This window comes from Lissotriton helveticus, chromosome 3_1 (genome assembly GCF_964261635.1).
Source record: "Lissotriton helveticus chromosome 3_1, aLisHel1.1, whole genome shotgun sequence".
In the NCBI taxonomy this organism is placed as follows: domain Eukaryota; kingdom Metazoa; phylum Chordata; class Amphibia; order Caudata; family Salamandridae; genus Lissotriton; species Lissotriton helveticus.
This window is the reverse complement of record NC_136061.1, coordinates 1,854,170,450-1,854,190,388: the sequence shown is the minus strand read 5'-3', so window position 1 is coordinate 1,854,190,388 and position 19,939 is coordinate 1,854,170,450. Positions and strand designations below refer to the sequence as shown.

At 49.1% G+C, this 19,939-nt stretch overlaps 1 protein-coding gene across 2 annotated transcripts in view; it reads left to right on the top strand.

Annotated features, from left to right (window-relative positions):
* Window positions 1-18,912, top strand: part of CD151 (CD151 molecule (Raph blood group)) — a 160,019-nt gene extending 141,107 nt beyond the window's left edge. For both annotated transcript variants that reach the window (XM_078682794.1, XM_078682795.1), the window contains exon 9: window positions 14,842-18,912. In XM_078682794.1, coding sequence (XP_078538920.1) covers window positions 14,842-14,901 — 60 coding nt within the window. In that variant the 3' untranslated portion in view covers window positions 14,902-18,912. The remainder of the gene's footprint in view (window positions 1-14,841) is intronic.
* Window positions 18,913-19,939: the final 1,027 nt, after the last annotated feature.

Genomic DNA, 19,939 nt, shown 5'->3' with positions numbered 1-19,939 from the left:
ATCGCTCGCGCGACGTCGTGGCCTGCGCCATACCCTCCGGTCCCTGGGCAGCACGCGACGCCGGAGAATATCGAGCGCCATGAGGTCCTCACTCCTCCTGCGGGCTCCGCGGCGCCTTCGGGCCAAGCGGACCCGTCTGGGGGCCCAAGCGGGTCGCCGGTGCCTTCGAGCCCGGCGCCGCAGGGCCCCACTGGATCCGCATCTGGATCCGGGTCATTGCCGGTTGACCTGACAACCTCACCGGCGCCGGTCCCACAGGTGTCGCCTCCGGCGCCGTCTTCGGGCGGCGCCGTCCCCGATGCCTTCCTCGATCCGGTTCCGGCGCCGCTCTCTACGCCGTTTGGAGAGTTCTACTTCAACGAACCGGCCCCATCCGTTTCCAACTCTGAGCTTCAGGAGATGGGTGACGAGGAGTATTGGGAGGGGTCTGAGGACCCTCTGACACGTGAGTGTCAGTCCCAGGAGGACTGGACAGGTGGACTTGGGGATGCCAGTGGTCTGGACACCTCGCCAGACACTGGTTTTGTCTGACCTCCTACCGTGGCTACGGAGGAGGGGGCAACCTACAGTGTGGTGTTGACGCGGGCAGCCAAGGCCTTGGGCCTTGAGCTCCCCGTCGCGACCGTGAGGGCTAACCTCCTCACTGAGATCCTTAAACCGCAGTCATGCTCGGCAGAGCCTCTGCTGCGGTTTAACGAGGCCTTGTCCGACGTTCTTTTGGGCACTTGGGCAAGGCCCGCTACAGGTTCGCCTGTAGATAGGAACGTGGCCAGACGCCACCGCCCGGCCCCGGGCGACCCATGTTTCCTGTCCACCCACCCCACGCCCGAGAGTCTGGTCATCCAGGCCTCAAATTCCCAGACCGCATTCCCGTCGGCCCCGCCGGACAGGGAATCTAAGAGGTATGAGCAGTATGGCAAAAAGATATTCTCATCCCTGAGTCTGGGACTGCGGTCTTCCAACACCGCTTGCCTCTTGGGCCGCTACACCCACTCTCTGTGGGACACGGTCGCGGAAGTGCTGACAGAATGCCCATTGGAGGTACGGGCTAAACTCGGCCAGGCCCTTGCAGCACGATATTCTATCCGGTGTGGGCTGGATACCACCGACTCACTGGGCAGAGCGATGGCAACGACGGGGGCGATTCGTCGCCACGCCTGGTTGAGGTCCGCCAACTTCTCGGCTGATGTCCAGAATACCCTCATGGACATGCCGTTTGATGGCCGTCGCCTTTTTGGCGACAAGGCAGACCATGCGCTTGAGTGCTTTAAGGACTCCAGGGCTATGGCCAGGTCCTTGGGCCTCTCGGCCCCGCGCCAGCAATCGGGTGCCTTTCGCTCCTTTCGTGGCCAAGGAAGGGGCGCCCCCACATGTGCTGCCAGCCACGCGCCGCAGGGTAATATCCAACGCATGGCAGCCGTGGAAACCGCTGTGGCGGCGGTCGGGGACAACGGCGAGGTCAGTCCACACCTTCCACTGCAGCATCCGCCTCAAAACCCTCCTAGTCCGTGCTTTCAGGCCCATGTGACGCCAGTGAGGGGCAGGGTTTGCCATCACCTCTTCCACTGGTGCACTGTCACATCGGACAGGTGGGTGCTGCAAATCGTCCGAAGGGGCTATTCCCTCCCCTTCGAGGCGACCCCTCCAGCCATGCCACCGCAATACCACCGCGTGTCGGGGGATCATTTGCGACTTCTGCAGGAGGAAGTTACGGCCCTCTTGGCCAAGGGGGCCATCGAGCACGTTCCTGGGCCAGAAGTAGGGTGTGGTTGCTACTCCCACTACTTTCTGGTACCCAAGAAGGGCAAAGGGGGCCTACGCCCTATCTTGGACCTACGGAACGTCAACGGCTTCCTCCGGAAGGAGAAGTTCAAAATGCTGACACTGGCTCAGGTTTTAGCTGCCCTGGACCCAGGAGACTGGATGGTAGCGTTGGACTTGCAGGACGCTTATTTCCACATCCCCGTCCTGCCGGCCCACCGGCGCTACCTGCGGTTCACGGTTGACCACAAGCACTTTCAGTTTACCGTGGTCCCCTTCGGCCTTACCAGTGCCCCACGGGTGTTCACAAAGGTGATGGCGGTGGTCGCAGCTCATCTGCGCAGGTTAGGGGTTTCAGTCTTCCCCTACCTCGACGACTGGTTGTTGAAGGCGGGCTCGCCCCAGACAGTCGTCAGCCACCTCCAGACGATGGCAGACCTCCTGCACCAGCTGGGGTTCTCCATCAATGTGCCAAAGTCACACCTGTGCCCCTCTCAGAAGCTCATCTTCATCGGAGCGCTTCTCGCCTCGGCGCAGTTTCGGGTTTATCCACCCAAACAGCGGGTTCGGGATATTCAGGCTCTGATTCCACTCTTTCAGCCTTTATCCCGGATCTTGGTCAGGTTGACGCTGCGGCTTCTGGGGCTGATGGCCTCCTGTATCCTTCTGGTGCATCACGCCAGGTGGCGGATGCGGGCTCTGCAGTGGGACCTGAAGTTTCAGTGGGCCCAGCATCAGGGCAACCTGTCCGACCATGTCCTGATCTCGGAGGGCACTGCGAGACGGCTGCAGTGGTGGCTCACGGACCGCGATTGGGTCAGCGGCAGATCCCTCTCCCTTCCTCAACTGGAGCACGTAGTTGTAACGGACGCGTCCATCCAGGGCTGGGGAGGCCACATGGGAGAGGCGGAGATCAGAGGCCAATGGTCTCCGGCGGAGTCCCGGCTCCATATCAACCTTTTGGAGCTGCGGGCGATTCGTCTAGCACTTAAGGCATTCCTCCCCTCTGTCCGGGGGAGTGTAGTGCAGGTGTTCACGGACAACACCACCGCCATGTGGTACTGCAACAAACAGGGCAGGGTGGGGTCATGGACCCTTTGCCAGGAGGCTCTGCGCTTCTGGCAGTGGCTGGAACATCAGGGCGTGACCCTGGTGGTTCAACACCTGGCAGGTTCTCTGAACGCCAGGGCGGACGAACTCAGCCGTCGGTGCATGATGGATCACGAATGGCGTCTGAACTCGGACGTGGCGCAAGGCCTCTTTCAGCAGTGGGGAGAGCCTTAGTTAGATCTATTCGCCACCGAAGAGAACGCGCAATGTCATCAGTTCTGCGCGTTGGAATTTCCAAGGCGGCTCTCGCTCGGCGATGCTTTTCGTCGCGAGTGAAGTTGCGGTCTGTTGTACGCCTTTCCGCCTATACCACTTCTGCCCAGAGTGCTGAAGAAGATCAAGCCGACCGGGCCTAAGTTATCCTTGTGGCTCCGGACTGGGCACGAAGGTACTGGTAACCCGAACTACTCAGTATGTCAGTTGATCCCCCGGTTTGTCTGCCTCTTCAGGAGGACCTTCTGTTGCAGCAGCAGGGGACGGTCCTCCACCCGAACCTGTCCAGTCTCCACCTCCATGCTTGGAGATTGAGCGGCGACAGTTGAGGCCATTTGACTTGCCTCCGGAAGTCTGTAATGTCATTCTGGCAGCCAGGCGTCCCTCCACAAAATCGGATTACGCCTGCAGGTGGAATAAGTTTGTGGTATGGTGCACAGCAAAGGCTGTGGATCCACTTTCTGCCCCTCTTTCTGAGGTTCTTCTCTTCCTTCTTTCTCTTGCCCAGCAGGGCTCTGCTCTGGGCACTATCAAGGGCTACCTTTCTGCCCTTTCAGCCTTTCTACAGCTGCCTGATCAACCTTCTTTGTTGAAGTCCCCTATTGTAACTCGTTTTCTGAAAGGCATCACACACATGTTCCCTCCTGTTCCGTTTGTGATGCCTCAGTGAGACTTGAACCTTGTTCTTACCTTTCTGATGTGCCCTCCCTTTGAGCCACTTCACAACTGTCCTCTCCGCCTTCTTACTCTGAAGACTGCTTTCCTGGTTGCCATCACCTCTGCCAGGAGAGTGAGTGAGCTCCAGGCTCTTTCATGTACACCCCCTTTCCTTTCTGTCCATCCGGACAAGGTTGTGTTGCGGACTAAGCCATCTTTCCTGCCCAAGGTTGTCACGGCCTTCCATATTGGGCAGTCTATCACCTTGCCCACCTTCTTTCCGCCTCCGCATCCCTCTAAAGAGGAAGAGCGGCTCCACCGTCTGGACCCAAAATGTGCGATTTCGTTTTATCTAGATCGCACACGCCAGTTCCGGGTGGATGACCAACTCTTTGTTGGTTACGTGGGCGCTAAGAAGGGACGGGCGGTGCACAAGAGGACCATCTCTCAGTGGGTCATCTTGTGTATCAAAGCGTGTTACTCCTGGGCGAGGAAGGAGCCTCCTGTTGGGCTGAGGGCCCATTCCACTCGGGCCACGGCGGCTAGCACTGCCCTGGGCCGGGGAGTCCCCTTACAGGACATCTGTCAGGCAGCTACGTGGGCATCCCTGCACACGTTTGCAAGACACTACTGCCTGGACAGCCAAGTCTGGAGGGATGGCTTCTTTGGCCCTTCCGTCCTCCAGGACTTTCTGGTGTGATTATTGGTTCGCAGACCGACCTCCGGGGTTGGTGTTGCTGGGGTATCTATTCTAAGGTAAGGAATCTAATACTAACCTGTTTCTTTCAGATGAACAAGTTAGTTACCTTCGGTAACGATATATCTGTAAGAAACAGTAGTTAGTATTAGATTCCTTACCGCCCCACCCATCCTCCCTGTTCTGCGAACTGATATCTAGGGTTAAGGTCATCCCCTTTCAGGGCCCTAGTTTCAATGGCACCAGTGTTGGTTTTTAACATGGCTCTGCGTTTCTGGTGCGGAAAAGCTGTGTCTAAGAACTGACGTCAGCACGCGGAGGCGGCGTCTAAGTACTCTGACGACGTCAGCACGGCGCCCACGACGCCGACGACGGACGCGGAGCCGCAGACGACGCCTATCGACGCGCAAGGGTACTGCTACGCAAAAATTTCCAGATCCAGTCTGACGCCTGGGGGTATTCTAAGGTAAGGAATCTAATACTAACTACTGTTTCTTACAGATATATCGTTACCGAAGGTAAGTAACGTGTTCAATTGACCTAGACATCACAGGAGCATATTAGCTCGCGCAGATATGCCCACACATGTAGAATATTGCACCCTGCCTTAGGGCTCTAAGGCATGCTCTAGGGGTGACTTACCTATACTGCATACAGGGATGTGTGCCATGTTATGTTTTCCTTTTTGTGTGCACCAAGACATGCGGCTTGCAATGGCAGTCTGCACGAGTTAAAAGGGGGGTGGTACCTTAGGGTGGCACAGTACATGCTGCAACCTTTAGTGGACCCTCTTTAGTACCCATGTCTTGGGTGCTCAAGGTACCATTTACTAGGGATTTGCAGGTGAGCTAAAGGTATGGCCAATTGGGGAAACAATTGTACAGTTTTTAGGGAAACAGATGTGGCTCTGGGTACCTGGGTAGCAGGAACCCAGTGCACCTCCGTTAAAATTGCCTCCGATACCAGGCAAAAAGAGGGGACGGCTATATCAAAATGGGGCACTTTCCTACAGTGCAGTAGATTCACATGCATCTCCCCTCCTCCCCGGTTGCCTGACATTGTAGCAGATACTCTTTCCTTTCATTATTAATACTTTGTTTTGCATTGGCATCTTTACTGTATTTGTAGCCCCATCTCTACTCTCGCCCTCTGTACGGGAAAAACTATGGAGCCGAGGCCCATACACAATGCCATTAATAGTTGAAATCACTAGGTCCTGTGACTTCAAAAGACTTACTTTAAAGAAGTACTGTTGTACATATCCAAGTCCAACAATAGTGACAGTATGCATAGCATGTGAATCTACAGCACTACATGCCACAAACAGATGCTTTCAGGGTAAGTAACATTTTGCTTTATGAGTCCATGCTCCTCATATTTGTGCCGCCCAGGCCCTCTGGAGCACTCTTAGGCCCCACATAGAGGCCCTTACTTAATCCCTGACAGCAGGTTCACCCTCAGTGCAAGTTGGGCCCCTTGGATCCCTTGCTGCATCCAGAGCAGAGCTGTTAGTGAAACCAAGACCTTCCTCAACACCCGTTCCAGTGCCACTGCCCCTTGGCTGTGCCATCCCGATCCTAGACATAGAGCAAGATGAGTGTTGCCCAACACCTGTTCCAGACTGACGAGGACCATGTTCTCCGGAGCGGAATCAGTCCCTTTTAGTCTTGATAGGCCTGGAGAGGGAGAGAAATGAAGGGGTTCTGTGGACCCTTATGGTTACCAGCATCCCTTAGGGCTACAAGTAGGAGGAACTGGCGGAGGATAGTGGGCTAGACACTTCTTCTGACACAGGTTTGCTCTTGCCTTCTACCGCGGCTACGGAGAAGGGAGCCTCTTTTGCTATGGCTGTGCTTAGTACGTTCTCCATGAGGGTATTCTGAAATTCTTCCAGGAACTACAGGATTAATATACCTTGCATCACACGCAGTTTTTCAGATACCTGCAGCTCTGACATGCGCTGATGCCAGCACTCAGGGCCACAACCGAGATACCGAAGTCCTTCTCATTGGAAGCTAAACTTCTTCTTACGAACATAAAAGGACATAAGCTATCCCAGACATATAAGATGCTGCTGACGAATATACCAGACCCTATGGTGGCAGTATGCAGGGCATGGAAACGGGAGCTAGGAGATCTTGATAATGATAGGAGGGAGGCACAAGAGGCTCCTAGAGAATTAGTTCTAGCTTCACAGTTTAGACCCATACAGCTTAAACTGTTCCACCGGGTATATTATACTAGGGCCAAGCTGTGCTGCATGGAATTGATAGCCATGGAGGGTGATTGAGGTACAGGAGTACCCTGGAGAACATATCGCATACGTTCTGGCCCTGCTCTGTTCTTTTTCCCTTTTGGTAAGGGGTCTCAGAGACTCTGGAGACAGTGTGGGATTTGGGAATACCAAGGGACCCCAGACTGGTGCTACTTCATGTGACTGATAAGCTAGGGGGCACCCACTCCCAGAGGGCACTCTTATGGCTGGGCCTAATAGTAGCCAAGAGAGATATAGCAAGGGCTTGGAAGTAGGTCTTTGCCCCATCAGTTGAGGTCTAGGCTATGTAAGCCCCGTATTCAAGTTGATAGGGTGCCCCAAAAAGCATTATAAGATTTGGAAGGAATGGGCGGAGACTAGAGGCCTACACCTGGAGCCCTGCCTGGAAACCCCATGGTCTACCGAAGGCATGGGAAGTAGACAGGAAAGGGAAGGGAAGGGCTGGGTGAGGGAGAAAGAAGAAGTGGGTAATACAGCCATGGACTTTACAAGTATATCAGTTCCACCTATATGATGATTATGACCACAATATCATTGTGCAGTGTATAATATTTAAGGATATATACTATGCTTGTATTGTGTGTTATTGGACCACCTGTTAAAAAAGTCAATAAAAGGTTTGTCCCCCCCCCCCCCCAAAAAAAAGAACATGCAATGTCAGCAGTTTTCCTCGCTGGAGATCCAATGCGAATCTTGCTCTGAAGCGCTTTTCATCAGAGTGAAGCTCTGGCCTCCTGTATACCTTTCTTCCAATCTGGGGCGGCTCCGCCGCTAGGGCGGATGAGCGTCGCCCCTCTGCTTTCGTGCAGTGCAAGAAGCAGAAACATAAAATGGGCTGGGCAGGGGAGGAGTGGTGTGCCCACTCCTGAGTGAGCATGATTGGTTTGGTCGGCCTCTGGGTCCGCCCTAACCAGTCATGCTTTCTCTGCCCTCAGTCCATGCAGGCTGCAATGCAGCCTGCATGGAAAAAATTGTGTCCCCACCAATCGCAACACTGCCATTGCAGCATTGTGATTGGCTTAGGACAGGGGAGGGAGGCTGCCTGCGCCCTGTTCCTGCCAGAGGCAGGAGAGGGGAGGAGAGCAGGAGCTGTAAAGAGATGGGGCAATAGAAAATGTACTAAATGGAAATGGCAACCAGGGGATTTATTCTGTTTAAAAGCAAGACCTGGCCTTATGGCCAATAGAGGACTGAAGGTTCCTGAACAAGTTTGTCAAGATTCAAAAGTTCAAAATGTCCTTGTTTCAGGAAGTAATGCTACTGCTACAGAAGGGAGACTTCTTGGTCATTAAAGATCTAAAAGACATTAATTTTCACATCCCCATGAAGATTAATCACAGAACATTTCTCAGGTTTGTAATAGAAAGCCCTCACTAATAATTCAGACTATAACCCTTTGGGATAAGGTCAGCACCAGGAGTGGTCACAAAATGTCTAACTGAGGTGGCAGCATAGTTGAGGCAACATGTAATACATGTGTACCCTACCTAAATGACTGTCTGTTGAAGGCAAAGTCATTCAAGCAGTGCCAGAACAAGATAGACTTGGTGATGAAAACAATGTATGCATTGGGATTTTTGGTGAACATGGAGAAATCCCACCCTTATCCTCCGAAAATACAGATCTTTTTGGGTGCAAAGCAAGTCTCAATCAAGGCCATGAAAAGTAGAGTAAAGCAATAAAACACAAATATTGCCACAACAGGTAAAACAAATGTAAAGATGGCGAGCATGTACTGGGGCATTGTGGGCTTACGTTCTACATCTCAGGAAGATGTCATGACTCCTCCTCTGGTCAAGGCTCAAATGAAAACAAAATAGGGAACGCCCCAAACCCAAGTACTAAATGACAGAATAATGCACAGCATGTGCAAGAACAGCCTCAAACTGCAACATCTTTGTATTTCTTTCCCCCTTTTTATATGGACATTATGTCTAATTATGAAATATTCAGCAATGGAGCATACATATTGGACACTCTCTATGAGACCTTTGTCCCAGGGCAGCTAGAGGTTACTGGTCTCGAATAGTGGTAATGGGGGGATCTTATACCACTGGTGTCCTGGACTATGGCGCGTACTATTGATTTCCAAATTGAATTACCCGGTACTGCCTTTAGCACTTCGCTCTGCGTAGAAACGAGACAGAGCAGCCTGGGGCTTACTCTAGAGATGTGGGCCGGAACACAGTAAAATACACATATATCAATCCATTAGGCTGCCCTTCAGCAGAGCTTTATCTGAAAGAGACACTTTAGTGATCGATTCCTTACCTTATAATATCCCCAGGCGTCAGACTGGATCCGGAAAGCTTTCGTCAGCAGTACCCCTGCGCGTCGATAGGCGTCATCGTACAGCTCCGCGTGCGTTGTTGTCGTCATATTCGCCGAGATGACGTCACAGGAGCTACTTAGACGTGCACTGACGTCCGTTCTTTCTTTTTCCGCGGCAGCAAGCGCAGATCCGGAGAGAGCCGTACCCCGTCAACTTGTTGACTAAGTGTTTATTTGATTAAATTATAAGTAAAACGCACTCCTGGTGCATAGGGATGCCCGGTTTCAAGCTTTGCAAGGCCTGTCCGCACGCAATGTGGCTGACGGACCCGCACCATGAGTGTCTCTTCTGCCTGGGGTGCGACCATGACACCGAGTCATGTTCCCACTGCCGACCAGTGGCCCCGAAAACTTTGCGGGAGCGGTCCCGAAAGTGGCCCGGGAGTCGGCCCCATGTCGTTCCCGGTCGCGGAGCAAGCACCACCATTCGAAGTCTTCGCACTTGAAGTCAGGTAAGGCGAAGCACAAAAAGTCGAAGAAGCATAGTCGCTCTTCGTCATCCCCTCGCCGGTCGCGGGATGTGGCTGAGGGGGCAGGTGGCTCCTCTGCCGGAGCCTGAGCAGTTACCGTTGGCTTACCCACCTTTCCCGGGTCCATCGGCAACTCCAGTCGAATAGCAAGAGTTTGTGTCTGCCATGGCACGTATCTTCGGCCCGTACGGCCCCGTCGGATCGCCTTCAGGTCCCACGGGTCTCACTGTTCCATGTTCCTCGCCGGCTCCGGCCCCGACGTCGTCCACGCCCAGAGGCCTCCATCGCTCTTGCTGGGGCTCCCAGTTCTTGCCGGTGGACCCCGCGCGGCCCCCACTGACATCGACGTCACCGATGCTGGCGGCGACACCGGCTTCTTTTCAGACGTCGACACGGTGCCGGAGGGATGTCTCCCGGCGCCGATTCCAACGCCAATGGGGGACTTTTACCCTTTTATTCACCCACTTCCTCGTCCCCCCGTACAGGAAGGGGAGGATTGGGAAGGGATTGAAGACCCTCTCACAGCACAGTGCGAGTCCGTCCCAGACTGGGATGAGGAGGGGGAGGCCAGTGGCCCGGATTACACTCCGGCGCCTGGTTCACCATCCCCTTAACCTACTATGGGGGAGAGTGGTTCCTTTTCCACGGTGTTACGTAGGGCGGCCGAAGCTCTTGGCCTCGAGCTACCTACAGTGGCTGTCAGGACCAACCTACTGATTGAAGTGCTTTGGCCAACTTCTTCTTCTACAGAACCGCTGTTGCAGTTTAATGAGGCACTTTCTGATGTGCTTTTGGGCACTTGGTCCCAGCCCAATACAGGGGCTCCTGTGGATAAGGGTGTGGGTCGACGTCATCGCCCGGCTCCGGGCGACCCTACCTTCCTCCCCAGCACCCCACACCTGAAAGTTTGGTGGTTCAGGCCTCCACGTCCCCGAGTGTGTTTACTTCTGCTCCACCAGACAAGGAATCCAAGAAATTAAAGCAGTTTGGCAAGAAGATTCATATTTCTGCAAGTTCTGGACCACGGTCTGTGAACACTGCCTGTCTCTTGGGCCGCTATTCCCATTCTGTATGGGATGCGGTTGAGCAGGTGCTACATCAGTGTCCGGAGGAGGCTCGGGCAGTTCTCTCCCGAGCTCTTATGGAGGGGAGAGATGCGGCCAAGTTCACTATACGTTGTGGCCTTGATACCGCTGATTCGCTGGGTAGGGCGATTTCCACAACAGTGGCGTTACGTCATCATACCTGGTTGAGAACAACTGGCTTTTCTGCAGATGTCCAGAACACTTTGATGGACATGCCCTTCGATGGCACCCGCCTCTTTGGTAATAAGGTGGATACCACATTGGAGCGTTTTAAGGACTCTCTGGCCACGGCCAAGTCCTTAGGCCTTTCGGCCGCACATACTCCTTCCACTTCCAACTTTCCTTCCTTTCGAAGCTCTGGAAGAGGCTTGCAAACACATTCCTTTCAGAATAAGCCTGTGCAGCGACATTCCCAGCGCAGCCGCAGGCGTGTGGCTCACAGAGGCAGGTCAAGGGGTCAGCGTGCAGGTCAGTCCACCAACGCCCCGCTGCCAGTGCCTCTACACCTTCCTAGTCTGGTGTTTCAGGCCCACCTGACGTCCGTGGGGGCAGGATTCGTCATCACCTCCCCCACTGGCGCACCATTACATCAGACAGGTGTGTTCTGGAGATTGTTCCAAGGGATTACCGCCTCCCCTTCGAGTCTATCCCCCCAGCCATTCCACCGCATTTCGGGGGATCATTTGGCACTTCTCCAGCAGGAAGTTGCGGCCCTCTTGTCCAAGGGTGCCATGGAAAGCGTTCCGATGCCAGAAGTACGTCATGGTTGTTACTCCTACTACTTCTTGGTTCCAAAGAAGGACAAGGGTCTACGTCCCATCTTAGACCTTTGGAACGTCAATCAATTCCTTCGGAAGGAGAAGTCAAGATTCTCACTCTGGCTCAGGTCTTGTCTGCTCTCGACTCACAAGACTGGATGGTGGCACTGGACCTGCAGGATGCTTATTTTCATATTCCCGTCCTGCAGGCCCGTCACGAGTGGAGTTGCGGTCTGTTGTACGCCTTTCCGCCTATACCACTTCTGCCCAGAGTTTTGAAGAAGTTCAGACGCTACCGGGCCGAAGTCATTCTTCTGGGTCCGGACTGGGCTCGATGAGTTTGGTATCCGAGCTACTCCTTGTGAGCCTGGATCCCCTGATCCGACTGCCTCTGCGGGAGGATCTTCTGTCGCAGGGGGTGGTTCTCCACCCGAACCTGCCCAGCCTCCACCTACATGCGTGGAGATTGAGCGGCGACAGTTGATTCCATTTGACTTGCCTCCCGAAGCCTGTGATGTCATTCTGGCAGCCAATGCGTCCCTCCACTAAATTGGTATACGCCTGCAGGTGGATCAAATTTGTGTCATGGTGCAAAGCCAAGACTGTGGATCCCCTTTCTGTCCCTCTTTCTGAGGTCCTTTTGTTCCTTCTTTCTCTAGCCCGGGAGGGCTCTGCTCTGGGCACTATCAAGGACTACCTTTCGGCCATCTCAGCCTTTCTGAGGCTTCCAGATCAGCCTTCTCTTTTCAAGTCCCCTGTTGTACAGAGATTCTTAAAAGGCATTACGCATATGTTCCCTCCTGTTCCTTTCATAATGCCTAAATGGGACTTGAATCTTGTTTTGACTTATCTCATGTGCACTCCTTTTTAGCCGCTTCACAATTGTCCCTTACGTCTTCTGACTTTGAAAACTGCCTTCCTGGTGGCTATCACCTCTGCCAGGAGAATGAGTAAGCTTAAGGCTCTTTCTTGTAAGCCTCCCTTTCTGTCGGTTAATCCGGACAATGTTGTGCTTCAAACTCGTCCTTCCTTCTTGCCTAAGGTTGCCACTGCCTTCCACACAGGGCAGACTATTACCTTGCCCACTTTCTTTCCGCCTGTGGATCCTTCCAGAGAGGAAGAGCGGCTCCACGTCTGGACCCAAAACGTGCGCTCTCCTTTTATCTGAATCGCACACAAGCATTCCGGATGGATGACCAGCTCTGTGTTGGCCACGCAGGCGCCAAGAAAGGCCGGGCTGTTCACAAGTGGACTATCTCCCGCTGGGTCGTCTGTTATTCTATGGCTAAAAAGGAAACTCCGGTGGGGCTGTGCGCCCATTCTACCCGAGCAACTGCAGCCACTACGGCATTGGGACGTGGTGTCCCCCTGCAAGACATCTGTCAAGCTGCCACGTGGGCTTCACTGAACACCTTTACAAAGCTTTATTACCTTGACAGTCAGGTCCGGGGGGGGCGCTTCTTTGCCGTTCTGTTATCCGTGACTTTCTGGTGTAATCTTATTCGCAGACCCACCACCGGGGTTGGTATTGCTGGGGTATCTATTCTAAGGTAAGGATTCTATCACTAATGTGTCTCTTTCAAATGCACAAGTTACTACTTGTGTAACAATATATCTGTAAGAGACATTAGTTAGTGATAGATTTCTAACCGCCCCACCCATCCTCCCCGTTCTGCGAACCGATTACTGGGGTTAAGGTCATCCTTTCGGGGCCTAGTTTCTATGCACCAGTGGTCAGTTTCTTGTATGGCTATGCGTTCCTGTTGTGGAAAGTTGTGTACAGAACAGACGTCCACACGTGTGGGCGCCTCTAAGCAGCTCATGTGACGTCATCTCGGCGAATACGACGACAACGACGCACACGGAGCCGTATGACGACGCCTATCGTTGCGCAGGGTACTGCTGACGAAAGCTTTCCGGATCCAGTCTGACGCCTGGGGATATTCTAAGGTAAGGAATCTATCACTAACGTGTCTCTTACAGATATATCGTTACACAAGTAGTAATTTGTGCATTTTGTTCAAATAAACTTTACTACACATAAAATGCTACAAATAAAATGAATATCGCCAGCGAAAATCAGAAATCTCTATCCCCTTCCAATCAAAAGTGCAAAGCACAAGCTCTGTTCTCATTACAGGAAGTTCAGTGACAAGATGCTCTGTTTGCGACTTCTTACTAATTAATGTTTTTTTTTCACTAGACTGTGGGATTGGGCACCATTTCAAACTTTTACAAGATGTCAGGTTTGCATACCTTCACACAGAAACCATTAGGGCTGGATCCGGTGACCATCTCTCAATATCTTCTGAAGAATTCACGCTTGACAATGCCGATGAATCCTAAATGGGAGGCTGATGGGGGAGGGAGGACCCAGTACTCCGTTCTAAGGACCATGGTTCATGATGTCCTCAGTGTTGTGGACTAGAGATGACTCCACCCCCATCTATTGAAATCCCCATGCATTTGGGGATTTTAATTGCAAGTGTCCCATGTCTGAAGCTGCTAATAGAAGTAAAATGTTTGTTGTGCAGGTATTGGCCACATGCCCAGTGCCATGGACTCTGGGGGTCCAGCTGCATTTTATGCACCAGGGTTTAAAAAACAGCCATTTGCCCACCCGCTCTACAGCTTTCGGTGCTGTGTGCCTCTACAGATTCGGCAAAGCCTCGCCTACCTACCTTTCCGACTTCTCCAGGCCAGGAGATAGAACCAAGGGAGTTTCTATGGAGGCAGCTAGGGGCAAACACAGGTTTGCCTGCAGCACTGGCCAGATCGCGAAGAAACAAAGCGCACATTGAGCCACAGGAAAGTTTCTCACCTGAATTTTGCAAAAGACAATAGAGGGTTGTTGGTGATTCTTCCTTTTGTGCAGCTTCTGGGCAACCCCTTGCCCTGGAGTTACACAGACCCCACAACAGTGCTCCCAAAATGTCCTATAAGTAACACCACTTTGAAGCACAGTGTAATCAAATGACAATGCATACTGAAAGCATTAAATGATTATGAGTAATAGGATGTCTAATCTTATCTGTGAGATTATTTACGACATTTATAATTACATCTGACACATCAAGGCTGAGATTATTATTGCATTGTCTGGGAGTTATGGTGTGCATGGCTGTAGTATGGGTTATGCATTGCCATCCTAATCCTATCTCGCACATTTCAGTGATGTTTTTGTTTTTAATTCGTAACCATTTGCACTTTAATTGAGGTTTTTATGAGTGAATTAGGTTTTTAAATATTTTTTAAAGGTATTTTGACCAAAGCTATGTATATAAAATTAATAGAGGAATTATATGCTGTGGAAAAGAGAGTCTCGAAGGCATATGGTCCCACCTATCTCTGTGTAAGAGGAAGTGGGGAGGGCTAAGCAGCCATACCTCAATAGAAGTGCATGGCGAGGATGGTCTCCATGCACTTGGAAACATCCGTGCTCTACGATTGAGCTCTAACCTCATTCTGTTTCTTTTCTTCTTAGCTTTTCGGAATGATCTTCACCTGCTGCCTTTACAAGAGCCTAAAGGCTGAACGCTACTAGAAGCTCCACCACCACAGCAGCTCTTCTTGGCCCCCAAACTCTTTTCTTCTTCCTGCCACACCTCACAGTATTGAAGAGCAGTTCCTTATGGACTCCATGTTCTCATGTTTCCCCCCATTTTTACTATGCAAAACCATACCCTGCTGGAGAGTGGAGAATCCGGATCCAAGGCCCTTTCAGGACACACTACCTGTGCTCATCTTATTGGTGGCAGGTAGACAAATGGTACACTAGTTACTCTGATAACTAGTGTTGCTATTTGCAGTGCTTCTTTTGTCGCAGATGTTCCAGCGGGCCTGCAAAGACTACAGCAGAGTAGATTTACTTTCGATATTATGCTTGACTGAAGATAGATAATGTGCAGGACACGTGCAGCTGTGTGCTTGCCTTCTTTGTGTAGAGTATTATTCAATCTTGGTTATTTCCTATGATCATTACCAACGGTGAGACAGGATGGAAGTCTTTCATTCACGTAGTTCCTTATAATTCTCTCAGACGTGAGCACCACTTAGTCGGATATACATTTTTTACGTATTTCCTGCAAAATAATACATCTGTTAATTTACTGCAGTATTTATTGGAAAACACAAATATTTAAATCAAATGAATTAAACTTCAAGAATCAATCACAGAAATAAATCACAAAATTAGTAAGTCAAACACCTCAAATGAAAACCCCAAAGTCCTATTCTAAAACCTATATTGTTCGTTCTATAAGTAGAGTTCATATTGTTAATTATAAGGTGCTAGAAGAAAGAAGGTACTTGCTTTAGAGATAAAGTTAAGGCGATCAATTCTGGAAGGATGAATACCTTGAGGCAACTGGGTCAATCACAATTCAAATTTGGAAGAAAGGCAACTATTTATGGTGTGTGTGTATCCCTCAGTTGCCTTTGGAAGGGTTACTTTGGGAGGCTATAGTGAATATTGTTACCACTTTAAAAACTGCTGAATGCTGACTAATGGGCTGCTCTGTGGAGGCAGAATGGCTGCCCTTCTTTGCCCTCTGGTGCATGGACAATTGTAGTGTCTCCATATTGTACACAATCTGGAGCTCCTGTTCTACTGTAGGCCTAGTCTTTCTCAGTAGAAGTTTGGTGTCTTTTCCGTCATCTGTGACATTTTGAAAAGTGTATGAAGGTGAATGGATTTTGGGCCTTTCATTTATTTTTCAGTTGGTTTGACGCCTAACTAGGCTCCCTCTGAAACGAGTTGCAGCATCCACAGACAACAAGCCTGAACCGTTCACCAGAGTAAAACATGTGCAGAGATATACCGGTCTCTACAACTTTGAGGACGTTTCCCTGTAGGCACATGTTTAAAAAATCTGTTGGACTTTGTATAGGTAGTGGTTTTCGTTTCCCCTCATGCAGCCAGTATGTCACAGTGAGGGGAAGTGTCTTCAGGTGTTTGACACTCCACATCAATCCACAATGCTAGGTTGTGGTGTACAAAGGTTGAACCAACAGTATGTTCAGTTAAAGACCTCTTCCATCCAACATTCAAAGCAAAGAGGATTTGAACTTAACCTGTGAGGGTGGCCTTTTGTGCCACCTGCTTCATTAAACATTGAAAACCTTTGGGTTCCTCTGTGTGTTTAAGAACATGTGCCATAAATGTCCGAGTGCTAGGTGGATTTTAGAATCTCCCTTTGGGGATGTGCACCTAGTGTTGCTGCAGTCACTTTATTAATGTTTTCTTGTGCCTATTATGTTTCTTGGGATCTAATAGTGAAGATGACCATGGCCGCCTCTGGGGTCCAGAACCTCAGCTTCCAGTCAGCCTTATTACAAAGCTTCACAGCCTGCCTAATAGTTCAAACCAGTGGGCATTGCTACTTTCACCCAGCATACAATATGTTTTGCCAAGTCCTTGCATGCAGCCTGCCATCCTGATCCAGAAACCTTTTTCTTGAGGTCGTGGATTGACCCAAATGTTATCTCGTTGTTGATTGAGGAATAGCCTGAGGCTGTGGAGCAATTCAAACGCGTGAAGAGCGCCCAGCTACGCAGTCCTGTGCCTACTATGCCTTGCGCCTTCATCCCAATCATTTCAAAGCAAGTGCCACACATCAAAAGCTGATGGTTGCCCAGCAGCTGTATTAACTACTGAGTATGAAGCCTAATCACTGCAGCCAGAGATGTTTTACCTGTATATACTACTGAAGTGCCTGACATTGAAACTTCATTTTTAATTATTTTTTTTAAATGTCTATTATTGCTTTGTGTTGGGACTTATACATAATGGTCCGTGCCTTTTCATAAAAAAATAGCTTGCCAAAAACGGAATACTTGGTCCATTTTGTACAATCACAGACACTAATCATTGTTTGACTTATATAAAACGACAGAGAATGTTTTTTTTTAATAGGAGTGTGTTCATATCAGCAAAATGGCATTAGTGCTACTTTGTCCCTGATTACAAGTAGTGCAGGCTTCGGTGGGATATTTACCACACCCAGAAATTAATCTGCAGAAGCAAGGTGTTAACCAACTGTTTTGGTAAAAACTTCCTATCTGAGTTGTCAACTTAGAAATGGGGTGTAGCATGCAGAACCATTATTTGAAACACTGAATTCTGCACGTTGTGCCTTCAGTGGAAATCTGAAGGGGTGTAATAATTATCATACAGCTCATAATTCCCAGGGCTGCATAACATCCTGTTTCCAGAGGGATCAAAATTTAGCCCAGAACTTGTAATCGGTGTCTTTAAGTGCCCATGTGTGTTGGTCAGAGATAGATTCATTGGCGAGTACAAAAATAAAACATATAGTTCCATTTTATTAATGTTTCCGCTATTACTGGATTTCCTAATCAAAAACAGTTATCATTTAGGTTCTCTTCACTTTTTGTAAGCTAAGACGGTGAAGATAGGAATTACAGAAGAGGATAGGAAATTTGTTTTCACATTGAATTCAACAGCCACAATAAGCAAAAGTAAGAGTTGTTTTTTTTAGATTCTACCAACAAAGATGTGCAGTCATTTACATTGCACCTTTGAGTTTGCAGCTGATCTGCAGGCTGTATTTCTCATTCTCTTCTGCTGTTCCTACTGTTTCAGGACAGAGTTGAAAGCAACTCCTAAATTGGAGCACGCTGAAAGCAGAAAGATGCCTTGAAACTTAAATATAACATGTAAGATATCCGTTGCTGTACTGTTGTTTTGAACTACATGACAACCCCCACCCATCTCTAGATCTCCCAAAGATAAGTTTTTTAAAAAATAGTTTAACTTTTCTTTAGTGTCCACGTGATGGTGCTCAACCTTTCATTGTATGCACAGTCTTGTTTTGATTTAAAACGGCAAAGATTGGAGACCACAGGATCTGTAGATAAAACACCAATCGTGCATTTTGTTTCAGTTCTATCGTTTCCAAAATGTTTCTCAGCTGAAGGAGTAATGACCTCACCTATCTGGTTTAATTGTTGCATGAGGCCAATTAAAGATTACCTTTTCTATATTTTATCTAATCTCTCAGTAAATGTATCTGTATGTGTTTTGACCTCCTGGAGGAGCATATTAAATTAGCTCTTCATTAGGAGTCTGATGTTGTGCTTCTTATCAGTATACAAACAAGTACTTTGAGAGACTGGGGAATAGATATCTTTTTAAATTGAAAACTTTATAAAGTTCATCATACATGTGTTCATCCACATAATTGAAAAGCTTAAAGTTGGATTTGATGGGAATAGTAAGTGACTCGTTTATTCATTTATATAGGTGTGGTCAAGCCACTAGCTTTGTGGTGCTTACTACAAAAAGTTAAAAATGAAAAGTTTTTGAATGGGAAATTCAGCAGACATTAAACAATAATACCATATATTGTTTTTTAAAGGATTTGTCTGTTAATTGCTCACTTTCTAGGAAGAGGGAAGATGATGGCATCAAATGATTATGTGCCCCTCTTTTCAGAGAACTCAATGTATTTGTTTTTTTGTGAAACTGTGGATAACCTGCTTAATATTTCTGTTACGGTTTTCAAATCACACAAATAAAACAATTTGGATCCATTGGGTGCCTTTAGTCTCTAAATCTATAGGAATCTGGAGTGAAAGTAACTGAAATTTTCATTTTTTGTTATTGTGCACATTGACAGTACACTTCTGTTACAGCACAGATGAAATGCATGTCAGCCCCATATGTATTAGGACATTAGAATGATGGGAACTCCATTGAAAACAATGGAGTGCTCAGGGCTTTAATGGCTGGTAGAAGCCTGGAGCTCCCAACATTCCAATGTGTGACTTTGTTCACAGCTGTTGACATGAACAAAGGCCTCTTGTAGTCCAAGGGAATTTAAACTACCTCAGGCTCCGAGAGGTGTTTGTTTTTACTAACTAGAACATTCTGCCCTCTAGGTGTGGAATGTTCTAATAGCCTTTGAGTCCTCCATAGTGGGCTCTACGAGCCATTAAAGGCCCACTTCCTTATTAAAGTCCCTCGCCTGTGGCTCAGGCCTTTAGCACTGGACAGGGCCTTTAAATGCTGGTAGAGCCCTCTACGGCAGGCTCTAAGGCTATATTAGAGCACAATAAACAGAGAGTATATTTTGGGGTTGAACAAAAGTTCACAGAGGTGCTGCAGAGGGTGGTTGGAGATTGGCAATATGAGAATCTTTTTAATAAACTTGCCTTTTTTCTTCTCAGTCCCTGTTGTTTCCCAGCTATTCCACGTTCACTATACACTTGCTTTTTTAGCTATTTTGTTGGATCACTGCATTAAAAATCTAATCAACTTTTTATTTTAAATGCCCCCTTATATTAGGGTACATTACTAAAATAGAAGCTGGCTTAAAACACAATATTTCATTATTTTATTTTGCACCTTGATAAATGTCATCTGCAGCAGGAGTGGGTGTAATTGTTAGTATGTATTTGTAATCTTGTGCATATACCAGTTTTGCAGCGTGAATCTTTTCTGGATTCACTATGCTGTGCATTATTCCGCCATCTATTGGTTGGGTCTGGAATTGTAGTATTTCTTATCTCCTTTTTAGGTCGAGGACTCCGTCGCACTGCTGTAAGCAGTGTGGGCGGAG